The sequence below is a fragment of the Chiloscyllium plagiosum genome, unplaced genomic scaffold (assembly GCF_037043375.1).
Source record: "Chiloscyllium plagiosum isolate Xiang-an unplaced genomic scaffold, Cpla_swu_hap1 HiC_scaffold_6, whole genome shotgun sequence".
Taxonomy (NCBI): Eukaryota; Metazoa; Chordata; class Chondrichthyes; order Orectolobiformes; family Hemiscylliidae; genus Chiloscyllium; species Chiloscyllium plagiosum.
Window position 1 is genome coordinate 93578881 of NW_028270144.1, and position 18412 is coordinate 93597292.

Here is an 18412-nt window from a genome sequence, read left to right on the forward strand (position 1 = left end):
CAGCTCAAAGTTCTTGACTCATGTCCCAAATCCTGCCCCCCTATGATTCTTTACACCCTCCATGCCATCTTAAACTTGCTCATGCCCCACTGACCTCCTTATGGATCCTTTTATCTTCTGTGATACCTCATTAATGTCAGATAAGTGGCAAAGACCATAATACATGTGCAGAATTAGACTAATCGGCCCATCGAGTCTGGTCCACAATTCAATCAGAGCTGATATGTTTCTCAACCCCATTCTTCTGCCTCCTCCCATAACCATTGATTCCCTTGCTAATGAAGAGTCTATCTCTGTCTTAAATACACTCAATGACTTGACCTCCACAGCCTTCTGCAGGAATGAGTTCCACAGATTAACTACCCTCTGGCTGAAGAAACTCCTCTTCCATCTCAGTTCTAAAGGATTATCATTTCACTCTGTGACTGTGCCCTTGGTTTCCTAGTCTCTCCTACTAGTGGAAACATCTTCTCCGTATCCACTGCACACAGGTCTCTCAGTATTTTGTAAGTTTCAATCAGATTCCCCTTCACCCCTCTAAAGTCTATTGAGCCTGAGATCTCAGGAACTAAGTAGAGATGAGAAAAACCTTCTAGCAATCTAATATATCATCCAAAATATCTTGCTTTTATTTGGACGATCCAATAGAGCACTGTGAAGTACACACTTGATAGCCCATTCATAAAACCCATTCAAAGCTTTTAAATCTCAAGTGATTAATCTATCATAAAAACAAAGAAACATCTACTCAGTCCCTACATCAAGCACAGGTAATCCATTAATTGTTAACTAAACATACTCTATTGAAACTGTTTGACAAGATGCTACATTTTTTCTGGCAATCAAAACTGTCTATCAGAGACTTTGTTTCTGGTTGATGGACGGAGCTGCTTTTTCATGCCTAAAGGGTGAGACCTTTTTTCAAAAGTCAGATCAAATCGGTTATCCAGATCTTATCCAGTCTTCAAAAGCATTTACATCTATTCAATCCATTCGTGCCTCCCTCACTGCCTTCAAGTTAAAAAGTGGTCTGTTTGAAATCAGCACAGAATTCAAATGGTCATATTGAGTTTAGGTCTTCCTTTTGTGTGAAATGTCCCCTATCCCCTTTCCCCATTGGCAAAAGTTGAAAGCATAACTTTGTTGCACTGTTCACTTTTTTTCTTTCAGATGAAGTATTATGATGCAATCGGGTCAATTATATCTTCCTCAAATCATGAAGCTACAGCATTGGTTATAGGTAAATGAACCTTTCAATACCAGGTATTTCTAAAGAGGCCTATTTTAAACCTTCATTGACTGAATGAACCTCACTAGGAAGCATCTTAGTAAGAATAATAAGTGCAACATCGGTCTCCAGTTCCACGAAACATTAAACTTTGGCCACTGTTCAGAATGCAAATACCTTGGTGGCTAACCTGGTTACCAAAATGATTTGGAGATGCCAGTGTTGGACTGGGATATGCAAAGTTAAAAATCACACAACACAAGGTTATAGTCCAACAGGCTTAATTGGAAGTACTTGCTTTCGGAGCGCTGCTCCTTCATCATACAACCATCTGATGAAAGAGCAGCGCTTTGAAAGCTAGTGCTTCCAATTAAACCACTTGGACTATAACCTGGTGTTGTGTGATTTTTAACTTTGATTATCAAAAAGCTCTTGATAAAGAGCTGTTCAAACAACTGTTACATTAGACTGTATCTTATAGAACTATAGGGCTGCAGGGTAGATTTTTAGATTGGATTGTTTTGATGTGTATTGAGCAAGGGTTGTTATTAAATGTGCTAGTGCTTCAATGGAAATCACGGGATTATCGCTTATGATGGAGACAGAAAGAAAATACTGCCCACCAATGCCAGCCTCCTTTCCTCCACCCATAATATGAGACTGGCAGTGGGGTAGGCAGGCCTGGTCATTGGTGTTGTTCTCTATTGCTTTCAAGAATCTTAATTAATGGATCATAGTGTGCCCTGTCTCCATTCTGCATCGCCACCCCCCACCCAGCCCTCCCAACTTTGAAGGGCCCAGTGATTAAGCATGAGAATGTAGCATGTAAATTCTGGGTTTTTTTTGCCTCTTTGAGCTCACATTTTCTAGTGATTGTTAACTTTCATTAGTACTTCAGGTTCCTAGCAGTTACAGAGCTTATTGGGAGTAGTGGAGATTATGAAAAAAAAAATTAGTCATAAATACAAATGAATGAAGATACAATAAAGATGGCAAGGCAGGTGACTGTAGGATATGGGAGCTACTGGGTACCAGTGTGATCCAGGACAAATATATCTACAAGAAATGTTGCCTGTTTGAGAGCTAGAGGCTGGATCTCACACTGCGAAGCAAAAGGAAAGGGAAAGTTACCTGGACCCTTTATTCCAGAAATTGATCACACCTCTTAGGATAGGATCTTCTGATTTAGTCAGTGGTAAGAGACAGGAGGGTGTGCCTATGAGTGAGATGAGTATGGGGACTGAAGAGGTGGGGAGCCTTAGCTTTTACAGTCCTCTATTGATTCAGGATTCTTCAAGCCTGTATGGATAGAACAGTGAGTGCAGAGTGGATAACTGAACTGACAATGGCACCAGGAACAGGAAGGCATTCCAGTAGGAATCGTTAAAAGGAAGGTAATGGTAGCAGAGAGCAGCATATTCAGGGATATTCAGGGATTTTTGCAATCAGCAGCAAGAGTCCAAGTTGGCTGCCCAGCTCCTGGCTTTGAGACATCAGCTCTGAGCTGGAGAAATCTTGCAACGGGAGAAGAAAGATTCTGTAGTGGTGGTCCATGTAGGTCCAGTGACATAGGTAAACCAGGAGATAAGCACCTTGGGGCAGACTGAAAATGAAGAAACTCGAAAGAAGTAATCTCTGGAATATCACCTGAGCCATGAACAAATAGATGTAAAATAAAGCAGAGAGTGAGATAAATGTATGACTCAAAGATTGGTGTTGGGAAAAGAGTTTTGATTGCTGGGCACTGGTGCCAATACAAGGTAAGTAGGAGAAACTTGGTCGGACATGTCATGGCACATCTCTGGAGTGGAGTCATAGAGATGTACAGCATGGACACAGACCCTTCAGTCCAACTCATCCATGCAGATCAGATATCCTAAGTTAATCTAGTCCCATCTGCCAGCACCCGGCCCATATCCCTCTAAACCCTTCCTATTTATATACCCATCCAGATGACTTTTAAATGTTGCAATTGTACCAGTCTCCACCACATCCTCTGGCAGGTCATTCCATACACATACCCACTCTCTGTGTGAAAAAGTTGCCCCTTAGGTCCCTTTTAAATTTTTCCCTCTCACCTTAAACCTATGCCCTCTAATTTTGGACTCCCCAACGCCGGGGAAAAGACCTTGTCTATTTATCCTATCCACGTCCCTCATAATTTTATAAACCTCTATAAGGTCACCCCTCAGCCACACTCCAGGGAAAATAGCCCCAGTGTATCCAGCTTCTCCCTGTAGCTCAAACACTCCAACCCTTGCAACATCCTTGTCGATCTTTTCTGAACCTTTTCACATTTCACAACACCCTATCGATAGGAGGGAGTCCAGAATTGCATGTCGTATTCCAAAAGTGGCCTAACCAGTCTCCTGTACAGCCAGAAAATGATATACCAACTCCTGTACTCAATGCACTGACCAATAGAGGCAAGTATATCAAATGCCTTCACTATCCTATCTATCTCTAACTCCAATTTCAAGGAACTGTGAATCTGTATCTAAGGTCTTTTTGTTCAGCAACACTCCCAGGACCTTACCATTAAGTGTGTAAGTCATGCCCTGATTTGCTTTTCCAAAATGCAGCTCCTCCCATTTATCTAAATTAAACTCCATCTGCCTCGCCTCAGCCCATTGGCCCATCTGATCAAGATTCCTTTGTACTCTGAGGTAGCCTTCTTCACAGTCCACTACACCTTCAATTTTGGTGTCATCTGCAAAATTATTAACCATACCTCCTATGTTCACATCCACATCACTTATATAAATAATGAAATCAGTGGATCCAGCACAGATCCTTGTGGCACACCGCTGGTCACCAGTTTCCAGTCCAAAACGCAATTCTCCACCACCACCCTCTGACTTCTGCCTTTGACCCAGTTCTGTATCCAAATAGCTAGTTCTCCCTGTATTCCATGTGATATAACCTTGCAAACCATGAGGAACCTTGTCAAGTTTGGGAAGTAGGTAAGTGCTGCATTTTGCTTGTTGTATTCTTTAGACCCAGTTTTTTTTAAAAAAGGTTACTTTCAGAGGGATGGCAGTGAAGGCAGTGCAATGTTCCTCTTGCAACATGTTTGAGGTGAGGGATGCCATGGATGTCCCTGCTGATTACCCTTGCAGGAAGTGCACCCATCTCCAGCTCCTCCAAGACCGTGTTAGGGAACTGGAGCTGGAGTTAGATGAACTTAGGATCATTCGGGAGGCAGAGGGGGTCATAGATCAGAGCTTTAGGGAAGTAGTAACTCCAAAGATGGCAGATAGATGGGTGACAGTGAGGGGGACTGGGAGGAAGCAGCCAGTGCAGGGACCCCCTGCGGCCGTTCCCCTCAAAAACAAGTATACCGTTTTGGATACTTGTGGGGGGGACGACTTACCAGGGGTAAGTAACGGGGCTCAGGCCTCTGGCACGGAGCCTGTCCCCGTTACTCAGAAGGGAAAGGTGGAGAAGAGCAGAGCAATAGTAATTGGGGACTCGATAGTTCGGGGCACAGATAGGCGGTTTTGTGGGAACGAGAGAGACTCACGTTTGGTATGTTGCCTCCCAGGTGCAAGGGTACGTGATGTCTCTGATCGTGTTTTCTGGGTCCTTAAGGGGGAGGGGGAGCAGCCCGAAGTCGTGGTCCACATTGGCACCAATGACATAGGTAGGAGGAGCGCTGAGGATGTTAGGCAGGCTTTCAGGGAGCTAGGTTGGAAGCTCAAAGTTAGAACAAACAGAGTTGTTGTCTCTGGTTTGTTACCCGTGCCACGTGATAGAGAGTCGAGGAATAGGGAGAGAGAACAGTTAAATGCGTGGCTACAGGGATGGTGCAGGAGGGAGGGATTCCGGTATTTGGATAACTGGGGTTCTTTCTGGGGAAGGTGGGACCTCTTTAAACAGGATGGTCTGCACCTGAACCTGAGGGGCACCAGTATCCTTGGTGGGAGGTTTGCTAGTGCTCTTGGGGGGGGGGGTTTAAACTAACTCTGCAGGGGCATGGGAACCCAGACTGTAGCTTTAGGATGCAGGACCTGGAGTGTAGGGAGGTTAGGAACATGGCATCAATTTCAAAGGAGGGTGCCTGTAAACAGGAAAGTGGCTTGAAGTGTGTATACTTCAATGCAAGAAGTATACGAAATAAGGTAGGTGAACTTGCAGCGTGGGTTGGTACCTGGGACTTCGATATTGTGGCTATTACGGAGACATGGGTAGAACAGGGACAGGATTGGCTGTTGCAGGTCCCAGGGTTTAAATGTTTTAGTAGGGTCAGAGGTGGGGGTAAAAGAGGGGGAGGTGTGGCATTGCTTGTCAAAGATAGTATTACAGCTGTGGAAAGGACGATGGATGAAGACTCGCCATCTGAGGTAGTTTGGGCTGAGGTTAGGAATAGGAACGGTGAGCTCACCCTGTTAGGAGTTTTTTACAGGCCTCCTAATAGTCCTAGAATCGTAGAAGAAAGGATTGCGAGGATGATTCAAGAGAAGAGTGAAAGTAATAGGGTGGTTGTTATGGGGGACTTTAACTTTCCTGATATTGATTGGGAAAGCTATAGCTCAAGTTCGTTAGATGGGTCAGTGTTTGTCCAATGTGTGCAGGAGGGTTTCCTGACACAATATGTAGATAGGCCAACAAGAGGTGAGGCCATACTGGATTTGGTTCTGGGTAACGAACCAGGCCAGGTGTTAGAATTAGAGGTAGGTGAGCACTTTGGGGACAGTGACCACAATTCGGTGACTTTTACTGTAGTGATGGAGAGGGATAAGTGTGCACTACAGGGCAAGAGTTATAGCTGGGGGCAGGGAAATTATGATGCGGTGAGGCATGACTTAGGATGTGTGGCTTGGAAAAGTAAGCTTCAAGGCAAGGGCGTAATTGATATGTGGAGCTTGTTCAAGGAGCAACTATTGAGTGTCCTTGATAAGTATGTACCCGTCAGGCAGGGAGGAAAGGGTCGTGTGAGGGAGCCGTGGTTTAATAAGGAATTGGAATCCCTTGTTAAATGGAAGAGGGCGGCCTATGTAAAGATGAGGCGTGAAGGTTCAATTGGGGCGATTGAGAGTTATAAGGTAGCCAGGAAGGACCTGAAGAGAGAGCTAAGAGCAGCAAGGAGGGGACATGAAAGGTCCTTAGTTGGTAGGATTAGGGAAAACCCTAAGGCTTTCTATAGGTATGTCAGGAATAAAAGAATGACTAGGTTAGGAATAGGTCCAGTCAAGGATAGTAGTGGGAAGTTGCATGTGGAGGCTGAAGAGATTTGGGAGACACTGAATGAATACTTTTCGTCAGTATTCAATCAGGAACAGGACATTGTTGTCAATGTGAATACTGAGTCACAATTAAGTAGAATGGGTGGCTTTGAGGTATGTAGAGAAGAGGCGTTGGAAATTCTGGAAAGGGTGAAAATAGATAAGTCCCCTGGGCCTGATGGCATTTATCCTAGGATTCTCTGGGAAGCAAGGGAGGAGATTGCAGAGCCATTGGCCTTGATTTTTATGTTCTCGTTGTCTACAGGAGTAGTGCCAGAAGATTGGAGGCTAGCAAATGTGGTTCCCTTGTTCAAGAAGGGAAGTAGGGATAACCCTAGTAACTATAGGCCGGTGAGTCTCACTTCTGTTGTGGGCAAAATCTTAGAGAGAATTGTAAGGGATAGGATTTATGCACATCTGGATAGGAATAATGTGATCAAGGATAGTCAGCATGGTTTTGTGAAGGGCAGGTCGTGCCTCACAAACCTTATTGAATTCTTTGAGAAGGTGACTAAGGAGGTGGACGAGGGGAAAGCGGTAGATGTGGTGTATATGGATTTTAGTAAGGCATTTGATAAGGTTCCCCATGGTAGACCACTGCAAAAAATACGGAGGTATGGCATTGAGGGTGAGTTGGAGGTTTGGATTAGGAGTTGGCTGGCTGGAAGAAGACAGAGGGTAGTAGTTGATGGCAAAGGTTCATCTTGGAGTGCCGTCACTAGCGGTGTTCCACAAGGATCTGTTTTGGGACCATTGCTGTTTGTCATTTTTATAAATGACCTGGAGGAGGGGTTAGAAGGTTGGGTGAGCAAGTTTGCGGATGATACGAAAGTCGGAGGAGTTGTAGACAGTGAGGAAGGATGTGGCAGGTTACAGCGGGATATAGATAAGCTGCAGAACTGGGCAGAAAAGTGGCAAATGGAGTTCAATGTAGCTAAGTGTGAGGTGATTCACTTTGGTAAGAGTAACAAAAAGATGGGGTACTGGGCTAATGGTCGGATACTTGGTAGTGTGGATGAGCAGAGGGATCTTGGTGTCCATGTACACAGATCTTTGAAAGTTGCCACCCAGGTAAATAGTGCGGTGAAGAAGGCATATGGCGTACTGGCTTTTATTGGTAGAGGAATTGAGTTCCGGAGTCCTGAGATCATGTTGCAGTTGTATAAGACTCTGGTGCGGCCGCATCTGGAGTATTGTGTGCAGTTTTGGCCGCCATATTATAGGAAGGATGTGGAGGCACTGGAACGGGTGCAGAGGAGGTTTACCAGGATGTTGCCTGGTATGGTAGAAAGATCGTATGAAGAAAGGCTGAGGCACTTGGGGTTGTTTTCATTGGAGAAAAGAAGGTTTAGGGGTGACTTGATAGAGGTGTACAAGATGATTAGGGGTTTAGATAGGGTCGACAGTGAGAATCTTTTTCCACGTATGGAGTCAGCTATTACAAGGGGGCATAGCTTTAAATTAAGGGGGGGTAGGTATAGGACAGATATTAGGGGTAGGTTCTTTACTCAGCGGGTCGTGAGTTCATGGAATGCCCTGCCAGTAGCAGTGGTGGACTCTCCCTCATTATGGGCATTTAAGCGGGCATTGGATAGGCATATGGAGGATAGTGGGCTAGTGTAGGTTAGGTGGGCTTGGATCGGTGCAACATCGAGGGCCGAAGGGCCTGTACTGCACTGTATTCTTCTTTGTTCTATGTTCTAAGTGTCTTAAGGAAGTTCATATAGATCATCTCCACCCCCAACCTGCCCTCATCAATCCTCTTTGTTACTTCTTCAAAAACTCAATCAAGTTCATGAGATATGATTTCCCACGCACAAAGCCATGTTGACAGTCCTTAATCAGTCCTCGCCTTTCCAAATATATGTAAATCCTGTTGGATTCCCTCCAACTTACCCACCACTAATGTCAGGCTCACCTGGTCTACAGTTCCCTGGCTTTACCTTACCACCTTTCTTACATAGTGGCACCACATTGCCATGCTTCAGTCTTCTGGCACCACACACCTGGCTATCGATGATACAAATATCTCAGCAAGGGGCCCAGCAATCACCTCCCTAGCTTACCACAGCGTTCTAGGGTACACCTGATCAGGTCCTAGGAATTTATCCACTTTTATGCATTTTAACATGTCTAGCACCACCTTCTCTGTAATATGGATATTTTTCAAGATGTTGCTATTTATTTCCCCACATCCTCCATCTTCAATATCCCTCTCCATAGTAAATTCTGATTGAAAATACTTGTATAGTACCTCCCACACCTCCTGCAGTTCCATACAAAGATGGCCTTGCTGATTTTTAACGGGCTCTGTTCTCTCCCTAATTACCCTTTTGTCCTTATAGTATTGTAGAATCCCTTTGGATTCTCCTTAACTCTATTTGCCAAAGCTACATCATGTCTCCTTTTTGCCCTCCTGATATTCTTCTTAAATATACTCCAATTACCTTCATATTCTCCTAAGGATTCACTTGTTCTCTGCTGTCTATACCTCACATATTCCTTTTTCTTGACCAAAACCTCAATTTCTTTAGTCATCCAGCTTTCCCTACACCTACCAGCCTTGCCCTTCACCCTAACAGGAATATACTGTCTCTGGTCTCTGATTATCTAATTTTTGAAGGTTACCCATTAGGTGAAACTTGAACTCAGGGTTTCTGGCTGAAGGTAGGGACACTACCACTGCTCCACAAGAGCTTTATGAGGAAAGTGGGCAATATTTTTGATAAACCTGCTCAGCCACATAATGACACATTCCTGGCGTAAGTGAGACCTGAACTCGGGCCTCCTGGTCCAGAGGTAAACACGATCATTGTGCCACAGAACCTCCACTGGGAAGCCAGAGTATTTTCTAATCAACCAGTCCAGGGAAGTTGTTATACACTTTTAGAGCAGGCAGGGCTTGAACCCAGACCTTCTGGCTCATGGGTAGGGACACTACCACTGTGCCACAAGCAGGCCCCTCTAGAAAGGTGGACCTAGTTTCCATCTATTTTTATAATTAACCTGTTCTGGGATATTATTAAATACCCCTGAAGCATGATGGGACTTGAGCCCAAGTCTTTCTGTCCAGGGGTAGGGACACCATCATTGAGCCATAGGAGGGACTATGCATCCAACTCCACCAGGAATCTGCAGGGACTAGTTCTTGCACATTGTATAGTTAGGAAGGTAGAGAAGCTTTAAATAGTGGGCTGAAGGGATTGTCAAGGGAGATATAGTCAAGGGAAACAACAAAGCAACAGCAATTTAGGAAATGATTACCAGTGAAACTGAAAAGGACAAACATATAAATGTAAAAGGTAAAAACAATGACTGCAGATGCTGGAAACCAGACTCTGGATCAGTGGTGCTGGAAGAGCACAGCAATTCAGGCAGCATCCGAGGACAGGCCTGTCCTCGGATGCTGCCTGAATTGCTGTGCTCTTCCAGCACCACTGATCCAGAATATAAATGTAAAAATCATCAGCAGATAAGGCCAGAGATTGAAAAAAAAATGTTTTAAAAGAAGTTTATTTCAAAGCCTTGTGCCTGAATGCACAGAGCATTTATAACAAAGCGTACTCGTCGTTCTATTACAACACTGGTTTCGTCAATGTGAATTGGTTATAACACGGTTGGCGAATTGTAGATGTTGTTTGGATAATATGAACATTCTACTGAACGGGTATAGCGGTTTTCTATCAATAATCCTCTACAGCGGAATTTTCTATAGCGTGAGGTTGCAGAGGTACACAATTGTTGCATTACGGCAGAACGACCTGTGTAGATTTTCAGGACTGATGGCAGTAAGTATCTATATATGACCTGATCAGCATTAGAGAGACATGGTTGAAAGGTGACTGTTGCTGGAATCTGGATCTAAAAGGGTATTTGACAAATCAAAATGATCAAAGCGTAAAGGCGAGAATGTGCTGGTAATCAAGAACCACTGCTCCACCAGTCACGCCATTCAAATCAATGTGTGGATTCGATCATCAAAATGGCCAGTCAATTCCCTTTTGCACTAATGTTCAGAATGAGAGACTTTTTCCAATCCTCTTTAAGGACTCAAAAACACCATTTTATTATAGCACAAACATATTCTTGAAGCATGTGACAAATACTGTTAGCATCAAAAATATAATCCAGTATGAGAATGATATTCCCTTAATCCCAAACAGGCTACTCACTCAATACAAAAAGATGACAGATTATGAGGAGTTTCTTTTTGAAAAGGCGCAGAACAGCTCTAATGGTCAAGCATCTGAAAACAAAGGATAAAATTTAATTCGTTTTAAAGGTTTGCCAGTTTTCTTGTCATGAGGAGCCTTCCCATGTGGAGGCCAATTGAGGCCCTTTTGAGTGAACACTTAATGGCCTCAGCCCAATTAGCAATGGGCAGTGGAGTTACCTCCCATCTGATGAGGCCACTTAGTCAATCCTGTTACGTTTGCAGATTTGCAGGGTGAGTCCCTCATTAACAGGCACTCGATGCCTAATGGAGGATCACAGCACTGGGAAAGTGACTGCCCCCTGGCCTTGATGTAGTTCAGTTCTTTCCCTCAGAATAAAAATCCTACCCCCTTACCTGACTCTAGGTCTGTTATTTCTGCCTCTTGGATTTCACAAATGCTTCTACTCTTGCTATAGCAGTGTCTCACTGTAGTTTTCCTCGGACACTACAGATGGGTAATGGAGTATTCCTTGATTTCAAAAATCCTGCCAGTAACTCTGAATGCATCAGAACAGCTCTGTTACTGACTACTGAGTTAGCATCCTGGTGGTGTTGGATGCAAGCCTGTCAGCTGAAACACTACCATTAGGACTGATCTCTAGCAGTGTTGTGTTTCTGGGACAAAAATGAGAAATAGTGGATTTTGGGTTTCAGTAAGAGTTGCAGTTCATACACAAGGTTTGAAAAGAAAAAACAATCTACTACTAGCTGCAGGAAGTGGTGGCATTAGAAAATATAAAGATGCAAAAGAAAACTGCTTGGATTTGATTTATTATTGTCACATGTACCTGGGTACAGTGAAAAGTTTTATTTTGCATGCAATATAGGTAGATCATACCATACGAAGTGCATTAGGGTAGTAAATCAGAGCGAAAAAGTGGAAAAAGGTGACAAAAGACTTTTGATGAGAATAGTTAGCACAGGAATTCTGAATATTAAGAGATAAATTGGATGAAAGTACATGTTTTCATTGGATTAAGATGTGCAATGTTGCTGCTTTACTGCTAATTTCCTTGGTATCATTTTATAATATTTATTTCCTGTACTTACAATTTTACTTCAGCTTGAAAATATGAATTATTCTAACTTAGGTAAAATTCTGATTTTGAAGTAGAAACAAAAACTAACAGCTACTCCTGACTAAAAATTGGAAAGAACAGAACAGATGGTAAAGGAACGTTGGATTTTCCACATCATGTTTGTTTGCTGAATTCTGTTACTTGCATGTCTTTTATCTGTTTTTTTTTATAAACTCTAATTATTTTCTTCACTGAATGGTTGAAGGTTGCACTACTGGAACCACCAACGTGGAAAAACAGATGAAGGGATTGAAGGAATGCTGGAGAGAGGGAAGAGGCATAAAGAGTAATAGTGCTCCTGGCATTCCTCAGAAGAGGCTTGAGTGTGATCAGTCTGTATTCCGTGTTCACAAAGGTGTAAAAACATTTGACTTCTGTAAAAAGAACAACCTGATTGTAACGGGTGGAATTGACAGAATTGTGCGTATGTGGAACCCCTATATTCCTGGGTAAGCTGGCCCTGAAATATTAATATCGTCCCACATTAATCACTGGGTATTGGTCCACATAGCCTTCTGCAAAGGTTATTTTTCTCATTCCTTTTGAGGGATGTCTGTATCGCATTGGCAAGGCTAGCTTTTGTTGTTTATCCCTCATTGTCCTTGAACTGGTGTCTAGCTTAGCCATTTCAGAGAAACAATTAGAGTCAATTTTGTTACAGTGAATCTGGAGCCATATGTAGGTCAGAGCAGATAGGGTTCATTTCCTTCCCTAACAAAATGTAGACTAGTTTTCAATCCCAGATGTGTTACTTGAATTCTAAATTTCACCAGCTACTGTGACGGGATTTGAACAGTTGCCCTAGGACATGAACCCAAGCCCCTGGAAGACTAGTGCAGTGATATTACAAGTATGCTACAATTTTTCAAAGATTGGTTTATTGTTCTACCATAGAATAAAAAGTCAATGGTTTATTTTCATTTTATTGTATTAGAAGCATAATGAAAGGAATCAAAACGTTTTGGAATGACAGAAGGGAATACATTTGAATGATTTGAATTCAAAATGCAATGCTTGGAAAATAAGGAGTTTCAAGGATGCAGGTTGATAAATTGTTGCTTTTGCTGCTTTGTAAAAACAGCCAGAAAGAACATGTTGTAATTTTGCTGTATCTTGCAACCACAGTAATTCCACCACCCTGCCTCCCGTATTCCACCCCCCCCCCCCCCCCCCCAACTAAATTTGATGAGAATAAGTGTGGTTTTCAAAAAGAATAACAAATTGAATTAATGATTATACCCTGTTCTTATTTGGGGAGAAAGCAAATTATATTTTGGAAAACTGCTAATGTGGCAACTCTGTTCAAGGAGGGAGACAGAAAGCAGAAAGCTATCAGCCAATTCACATAACGTGTGGCTTTGGGAAAATTCTGAACTACATTCTTAAGAAAGAAATCGCAGGGCATTTAGAATAGCTTAACAAAATCAAACAGAGTCTCCATGGTTTTATGAAAGAGAAATCATTTTTGGCAAATTGATTAGAGTTCTTCTGAGGATATAACAAGCAAATGTAGTCATGCTCATGGAATCGCAAAAAGCAGGAGAGATCCAACCCGGCCAATTACCACCCCATTAGTCTACTCTCGATCATCAGTAAAGTGATGGAAGGTGTCATCAACAGTTCTATCAAGTAGCACCTGCTCAGTGACACCCAGTTTGGGATCCACTAGGGCCACACAACTTCTGACCTCATTACAACCTTGGTTCAAATATAGACAAAAAAGCTGTATTCCAGCGGTGTGGTGAGAGTGACAGCCATTGATATCAAGGCCGCATTCAACTGAGTGTGGCAATAAGGAGCCCTAGCAAAACTGAACTCAATGGCTATCAGAGGACAACCTCTCCACTGGTTGGAGTCATACATAGGAAGATTGTTGATTGTTGAAGATCAGTCATCTCAACTCCGTGACATCTCTGTGGAAGTTCCTCAGGGCAGTGTCCTAGGTCCAACCATCTTCAGAAGCTTCATCCATGAAGCATCATAAAGTCAGAAGTGGGGATGTTTGCCGATGATTGTACAATGTTCAGTTCCATTCATGAGTCTTCAAATACTGAAATAGTTCATATTGAAATGCAACAAGACCTGCATAATATTCAGGCTTGGACTGACAAGTGGCAAGTAACACTCACACCACACAGATGCCAGGCAATGATCATTATCAATATGAGATAATCTAACCATTGCCTCTTGATATTCAATGGTGTTACCATCACTGAATCCCCCACTATCAACATCCTTAGGGTTATCATTGACCAGAAACTCAACTTGACTCACCACATAAATAAGGTGGTTATAAGAGCAGTTCTGAGGCTAGGAATACTGTGATGAGTAATTCACCTCTTGACTCAGGGAAGACCATACATTGTCTATAACGCACACATCAGGAGTGTGATGGAATACTCTTCACTTACCTGGATGAGTGCAATAAGAACAATCAGGAAGCTTCACACCATCCAGCACAAAGAAACTTGCTTGATTGGCACCACATCCACAAACATCCACTCCCTCCACTATCAACACTCAGTAGCAGCAGTGTGGATTATCTATAAAAAGCAATGCATAAATGCCCTAAAGATTCTCAAATAGCATCTTTCAAATGCATGGCCACTCCTATCTAGAAGGACGGGGCAGCAGATACATGGGAATACCACCCACCTGCAAGTTCTCCCCCAAGCCACTCCCCATTCTACACTGTTGTTGGGTCAGAATCCTGGAATTCCCTGCCTAACGGCATTGTGGGTCAAACTGCAGCACTGGACTGCATCGGTTCAAGAAGGCAGCTTCTCAAGGACAACTAGGATGGGCAATAAATGCTAGCCAGCCAGCAACACCCACGTCCCATGAACAAATATAAAATAAATTGATAAAGAAGAACTAGCAGATGTAGAGTATTTGAATTTCCAGAAGATATTTGATAAAGTGCTACATAAAAGATTAATGCACAATATAGGAGCTCATAGCATTGAGGGGGATTGCTTTTAGCATGGATTGAAGATTGGTTAATAGGTGGTTGGAGAGTCAGGATTAATGGGTCTTTTTCAGGTTGGAAGGATGTAACTCATGGAGTGCCATAAGGACCAATCATGAGGCCTTATAATTTATTATCAATAATACTCATATGGAAGAAGGGGAATGGTGTAATGTATCCAAGTTTTTGTTGATATAAAAGTAGGTGCAAGGGTCTGTTATAATGAGGGCATAAAAACTCTGCAAGGGGGTCTGTGTATGTTGATTAAGAGGGCAAAAACTTAGTCGATGGTGTTTCATGTAGGGAAGTGGAGATTGTGCATTTTGGTAGGAAGAATCTAAAGGCAGACTATTATTTAAATCGAGAGAGAGAAGCCTCATGAAATGTGATGTACAGGGATTTGGGTGTATTGTACATGAAACACAGAAAGTTAGCATGTGGGCACAAGTTTTTTTAGGCAAATGGCATTGTAGCTTTTCTTGCTTGGGGGTTGGAGTTTAACATTAGGGAAGTTTTATTGCAATTGTACAAGGTGTTGGGGAAGCTGCAGCTTGAGTACTGTGTATATTTTTTGACCTGTATTTAAAAAGGGATGTACTGGCATTGGAGGCTGTTTCAGGGAGATTCACTCGGCTGATTCCTGGGATGAAAAGGATAACAAACCAAGAATAGCAAAAGAGATTAGGCCTTTTCTCATTAGGGCTTAGAAGAATAAGGGGTGAACTTATTGAAACATACAAAATTCTGAGGGGTCTTGACAGGGTAGATGTTGAGAAGATGTTTCCACTGTTCAAAAGTAGAGACATGGTTATAGAATAAGGGTACGCTCATTTAAAATTGACATGCAAAGGAAATTCTTCTCCTAGGGGCTAGTGAACGTCTATAATTCGAAACCACAGAGAGTTTTTAGATTAGATTTTTCGATTAGATTACATTACAGTGTGGAAACAGGCCCTTCGGCCCAACAAGTCCACACTGACCCGCCGAAGCGCAACCCACCCATTCCCCTACATTTACCCCATACCTAACACTACGGGCAATTTAGCATGGCCAATTCACCTGACCTGCACATCTTTGGACTGTGGGAGGAAACCGGAGCACCCGGAGGAAACCCATGCAGACACGGGGACAACGTGCAAACTCCACACAGTCAGTCGCCTGAGGCGGGAATTGAACCCGGGTCTGGCGCTGTGAGGCAGCAGTGCTAACCACTGTGCCACCGTGCCACCCTTAAAGCTAGATCACTAAAAGTATTTAAAGAGGTGGTAACTGGATTTTTTAAATATCAGAGAGTTGATAGCTATGTTGAGCTGGCAAGGAAGAGAGAGTTGAAGTCTGGGGCACTTCAGCCATGATCTTGATGGGGCAGTTTTGAAGAGCTAAATGGCCTACACCCATTCTTATATCTTTCATTCTTGTATATCTCTGCTAATGAAATAGAATGTCCTAAGGTACTTTATGGAGCATTATAAAACCAAATCATCAGGTCTTTTAAAGTGAAATGTCAGAGGCTTTGAGAAATACCATAGAATCACTACAACGTGGAAGCAGGTCATTTGGCCCATCAACACCCTGAGAACAGCATCCCTAACAGACCCATCCTCCTACCTTTTCTTTGTCGTCCCATATTTCCCATGGCCAATGCATCTGGCCTGCACAACTTTGGACTGTGGGAGGAAATTGGAGCATCCAGAGGAAATGCATGCAGGCATGGGGAGAATGTGCAAACTTTACACAGTCGCCCAAGGGTGGGATTGAACCCGGGTCCTTGACACCATGAGGTAGCAGTGCTAACCACTGAGCCACCATATAGTATCTTAAAAGAAGAATGAAAAATTGAGCATCGGAGAAGTTGAGGTGGGGAAGTACCAAAGCTGTGAACGTTGGCTATTCAAAGCATGGTCACCATTGATGAAGCTATGACACTTGGGATGCAGAAGAGGTCAAATTAGATGAGGACAGATATCCTGTAGGATTGCAATGCTGGAGAGTTAGAAAACAAGGTTGAAAACAAGAATTTCAGAATTGATATGTTGCTTGACTGGGTGTCATTGTTAGCCAACTAGCTCAGGGGAAAAGATCAGCAGCAGATATAAACAGCTCCCCAAATGACTGAGAAGGGAAGGCTGACCCCTGGTCCATTCCCAATGATCTGCATAGTGAAACTAACAGTGAGATAAACTGAGCTCTGAGAATAAACCTGCTACGTTCGACTCTTCCTGGGATTGTTATACAACTTGATAATGCCCATGTGATACCATAAGTTTTTATTTTGTTCCTGTTTTAGTGTTTTATGAGTATTAAATACATTCTCATTGAAGGAAAAGTGCAAGGTATGAAATAGTAGACTACATTTATTACAGTGTGTGGGATGTATCCATTTATCATGTGTCTGTTTATTCAAAGGAAACCCACTGGCTTGTTGAGAGGCCACAGTGCTCCAATTTTCTATCTATACATCTCCACTGATGACAATAAGCTGTTTTCTGTCTCCACTGACAACACTGTGAAGGTTTGTAAACCAAGGGCATGATGTCTTACCTTGATATCAATTATGTTCTGTTCCAGCTTGCTTACATTGATGCTTGTGTGGTGATCCTGAATTATTTTCATGTATTTCTGCTTTTGACTAAATTAATATAAGCAATGCTTTGCAGAGATGTGCAATAAGTTTGTACACCTGAGATTCAGATTTGAAAGCAAAAGCAATGACCCTAGGAGTAAAATGGGAAACAAGTGGAGTTGAGGACTCTCACCACTCTCTCATACAGCTCTAATTAATGAATCAATTTCAACCTGAAATGGAATGTGGTAGGCGTAAGAAATATGAAAAAAATCACACTGATGTTGCAGCACATCGAACTGAATTAGGAAAATTTTCATTGATTTAATGTTAATGATCAAATGAGTATTGCCCAATAAAACAGTAACTCCCTTGGGCCAAACTGGCAAACTTCACTCTGCCTATTTCAACTCTTAATGATTTTTCTGAGATGTAGTAATTTCAAATCTTTTATTAAATTTATGAATACCAGTCTCTGTATTAAACGGGTCTAATTTTTCCACTTAGACCTTTATATTTTTGTTTCTAGATCTGGGATATTGAGGACCAAAATTGCTTGTTCACAGCCAATTCAAAAGCCAGTCAAATTAAAGGAGATGTATCTGCATGTCACTATGTACCAGGGCTCAAAGGACTTTGCATCGCTGCAGATGGTGTTGCGCTGCTCCATCTAAGGACAGAGTGAGCCACGTTTAACATGGATATATTGAAACTAGAGCTGGAGTAGGCCAATTAGCTCTTTGTGCCTGCTCCGCTATTCAGTGTGATCATGGCTGATCCTTTATCTCAATGCCATCTTCCTGCTTTCTCTCTATACCCTTTGCCTTCAACATCTAAAAATCTATCAACCTCTTTTTTGACCTCCTGAGCCATCTGTCGGACAGAATTCCACAGGTTCTCTCTTTTTTCAGTGAAGAAAGGTTTTCTCATCTCAGTCCGAAGTGACCTACCTCATATCTAGAGAGACTGTGACCAATGGTTCTAGATTCACCAGCTAGGGATAACATTCTCTCTGTATCTAGGCTGTTCAGCCCTGTTAGAATTTAGCAGTATCAGCCTAGTAAACCTGTACTGCACTTCCTGTGGCAAGTACATCCTGAGATTAGATTCCCAACAGTGAGGAAACAGGCCCT

At 42.7% G+C, this 18412-nt stretch overlaps 1 protein-coding gene across 3 annotated transcripts in view; it reads left to right on the forward strand.

The window, feature by feature from the left end:
* wdr95 (WD40 repeat domain 95) overlaps positions 1–18412 on the forward strand; it is a 131549-nt gene that overhangs the window by 73269 nt on the left and 39868 nt on the right. For all 3 annotated transcript variants that reach the window (XM_087988209.1, XM_087988211.1, XM_087988210.1), the window contains 4 exons: positions 1171–1240; positions 11954–12197; positions 17123–17228; positions 17809–17960. In XM_087988209.1, the coding sequence (XP_087844335.1) occupies positions 1171–1240; positions 11954–12197; positions 17123–17228; positions 17809–17960 (572 nt within the window). The remainder of the gene's footprint in view (positions 1–1170; positions 1241–11953; positions 12198–17122; positions 17229–17808; positions 17961–18412) is intronic.